A 3,582-nucleotide genomic window follows, 5' to 3' on the forward strand; every position below is an offset into this window, starting at 1 on the left:
AGCTTAGTACAGAGATGGGAGAGCTGGGTGGGAACCATGGAAGGAAGGAGATGGGAGTTTAAGTATCTACAACTTCTGTTTGTCAAACCCCATGCATAACTTTGTCAAATAAATCATGGGAGACCTTAAGACTCAATCTAACGAGACAGTGAAAATGGGTTTTAGGAAGAGATGAGAAATCTCTGGAGGAAATCACAACGAGTATATCAAGGGAAAGAGGCTCTCTCAGTCAAGCATTTTCCCACTGTGTTAATATCCGGAATAACTTCACTAACCCTTTGCCATATAATGTAGATCATCTATAAAAGGTACGAGGCATGCAAAGAAAAACAAACATCATGAAACCCTACTTTTCATTATGATGATTCAGAGAATGTCATTCTAAATTTGAGGAAATGATCCATTAAGAATGAATTACTCATAATTAAGTGAAAGGTTTGCTCACGTTTATTGAATAGCATTAGATTAATAAGAAGCATTATAAAATTGGATACCAGAGACCACCAACAACCACAACAAAAAAAAATCTATGCAAAAGATGTGAGTAAAACAGTTTGTCAGGGCATACTTATAAAAGAATACATCTGAATATCATCCTTTAAAGGCTTCTTCTGAATATTCTATGAATTTAAGCCTGGGGATCTTTAAGTGTTATTAGTTTTTAATCTGTGACAATACGTCTTTGAAAGAAACTCCTTAAAAGTAGAAACAGGACTCGCATTCCTCTCAATAGTGAGCTTTTGAATGGAGGCTGTCTGTTATGTGGACCCCTCTGTCTCTTGATAGGCTGATGAAGTTCCATGGGTTTCCCAGGCAGCTCTTTGAATCTCTATTGGAAGCCTTTTCCTAGAATGTAAAATGATTAAAATACATTCTATCATTTCTTTCTTAATTCAAGCCAGATGTGCAGGTTTGAGATTTAAATTCTCATTTCCTTATTATTATTATTTTTAAGGAAACATTAACATTAAATAATAAGCATATTATCAAAAGAAGCTTAAATGATGTGTAACTAAGTATCCTCAAAGAAACTTTCCTCCCTGATGAATACAATGCAGTCCCCAAGTATGTAGGGTACTGTATTCAAAAAAAGTTCAAGTGTGTCCTATCAGCCTCTGCAGGGTGATTTTCCCATGTATTCTCATGCTTGCTTATATGGGGAAGCTCTTTCTCTTGGAAAACATTCAACAGAACACAAAACTAAACCCAGAGCAGGAACAAGGGGGAGTGCAGGTGTCCTTAGCAGGTATATTGGCATCAGGCCTTCTGTGTCTCAGCTGCAGCTAAGAAAGTTTCTTTTCACTGGAACTAAAACAAAAACAAGAGAGTCATGTTTGAAGAAGACCATAAACTGTGGCTTTCTCCTGGATGTTATCAAGCAAGGAATATTGTGAATCCTGGCTTCCAGCTTACATAGTTTACTGAGCTATTAGTATGAGTCACCCCAACTCTCTCTAATAGATAATAATAGTGAAGAATTGGCATTTGTCTTAGGAATTTCTCATAAATTAAAAAAAATGGCCCCCATTTGGATTGCCCAGGAAAGGGAAACCCTTCAGGACAAATTACAATTTGAAAGCCCTTTGTATGCCTGACTTACTTCCATAATTCACTCAAAAATTTCCTTGTCCATTTGGAGTTAGGATTCAAACATATAGCTGACTTGTTCTTCAGCCTGACTCTGGAAGAAAATAAACACAAATAAACATAAAGCATTGTTAAATTTTAGTCAATCCTGCACTTAAGGAAAGAATTGAGTATAAAAATAATTATTCCCAGATGAAGCGAAATTGGAGGTAAGCTGTTTTAGATCTGGAATAGGTGATTTGTAGCCTGAGATCTGAAGAATAAGAAAAACATCATTTGCAGACCCGTATGGGTGAGCTGGTGGAGCTGAATACAAAGCTGACAGCATCTCACAAGTCAGAGGTTACTGCTTTGTTGACAACTTTTATTTGAGTTGGAGACAGATCAAATAGCTGACTCCAAGGTTGGCTCACTTCTAAAGCTATGTCACAATATCTTTTAAATGTGTTTGACCATTGAGCTTGGGAGAACAAAATAGACTATAAAACACACTCTCTGGCGGACCTTTTATTTGAAAAAAATTCAATGAAATTTACTGTGGGATTTATACCACAGCGGATTATCTGTGCGGATTGATCTGAGTGACATCTGCAATAGGTTGAACTGTGAGTTAGTGAGACTTTCATTGCGCTAAGAAATTAAGCAATAAAAAAGCAGCAACAATAATTAATAGCTGATATCAATCAAGCACTTACAATGTGCCAGGCATTGTACTCAGTAGGTAACATAAAATATCTCCATTAATTTCACAAAAATCTTGTGCTAGATAAACTATTATTTCCTCACCTTCAGATGAGGAACTTGAGGCTTAGCGAGTTTAAATAACTTTTCTAAGATTGCACAATAAATGCACGATAGGGCAGGATTCAAATGAAGGTTATCTGACTCTAAAATCTACACTTTAGCCACAGTTTTATATGGGCATGATCTGAATGGTTACCAAGTGCAAGATATGGTGTTGAATGTTCTACTTGCAGTGAAAGAAGTGAAGTCTCCCAGGGGATAGCAAACTGGGAGAATCTATTCTTTATTGGTGCGATCTCAAGCAGAACACAATTTCTAGCTGTGTCATTTATCTTAGCTATAAAATGACAAACAGCAAGGATCCATATATCTAGCTTTGAAACTCCACCCTTGTTAAGTGAATCTTAAGAGGTCAGAGGTCATAGAACATTTGGGTTCTCGGGCAGAGCCTTCCAATTTGGTTTCTGTGTTCATGATGAAAAGACAGATTTCTGATCAGCTGGACTCATAGTATTTTGATCCCTAAATGGTATGAGTTTCTCATAATAATCTGCATCTTTCGTTTCTATATCTGGTTATAATTCAGTAATGCAGAATTTGGTGAGAAGATATGAAATTAAATTTTTGTCCCTTCAAAATGATTGAAGTTAAAGCAGAGAAAAATTAAGGTGCATTACTTTCCCTGGTTGAAATGAGAGAGCCTTGACTCATGACAGAGGAAATGTAATGAAAATAAAGGATTCTCAGTTTTCTGCTCAATCAGAGGAACTTCTCCCAACTAGGTCATGGTTAGACTTCGCACCTCTGAGTGAAGGACAATTGTTGTGGTTTAGTTAGAACTTTCATTGGCAAAGACATTAGTTAAAGTATAATGCCTTTTTAATGAAAAATTCCATACATATTTTTTATATCACACATTTCTTTTTTATAAGTGAAATGCAATTAGTCTGAGGCCCAAAGCATTGACATCAAAATGGGACTAACAAAAAGTGAGCTGTTTACAAACATTTCACAAGTCTAAATGAAAGCAAAGTCAGCAAAGTCCTAGGAAGTTACTATGCCTCATACTTCCAAGGTGTTGTGGGTGCTTGTTTCATTAAAGATGCATCCAAGAGGAGAAATCAAAGTTCTAAGTAGTTATATGCAAAAGATCTATAGGCTCAATTTAAAATATTCAATGCAGGGCCGGCCAAGTGGTGCTGTGGTTAAGAGCTGGCTTGGGACACCAGATGGTCCCAGTTCGGATCCCAC

General features: G+C 36.6%; 1 protein-coding gene across 1 annotated transcript in view; it reads right to left on the minus strand.

Annotated features, from left to right (window-relative positions):
* Positions 1-440: 440 nt before the first annotated feature.
* Positions 441-3,582, minus strand: part of CXCL13 (C-X-C motif chemokine ligand 13) — a gene marked incomplete at its 5' end in the record, with an annotated part of 22,976 nt that continues 19,834 nt past the window's right edge. The window contains 2 exons of the mRNA XM_019633361.1: positions 441-846; positions 1,601-1,681. Of these exons, the coding sequence (XP_019488906.1) occupies positions 759-846; positions 1,601-1,681 (169 nt within the window). The remainder of the gene's footprint in view (positions 847-1,600; positions 1,682-3,582) is intronic.

The sequence above is a fragment of the Hipposideros armiger genome, unplaced genomic scaffold (genome assembly GCF_001890085.2).
Source record: "Hipposideros armiger isolate ML-2016 unplaced genomic scaffold, ASM189008v1 scaffold_1288, whole genome shotgun sequence".
Classification (NCBI taxonomy): Eukaryota; Metazoa; Chordata; class Mammalia; order Chiroptera; family Hipposideridae; genus Hipposideros; species Hipposideros armiger.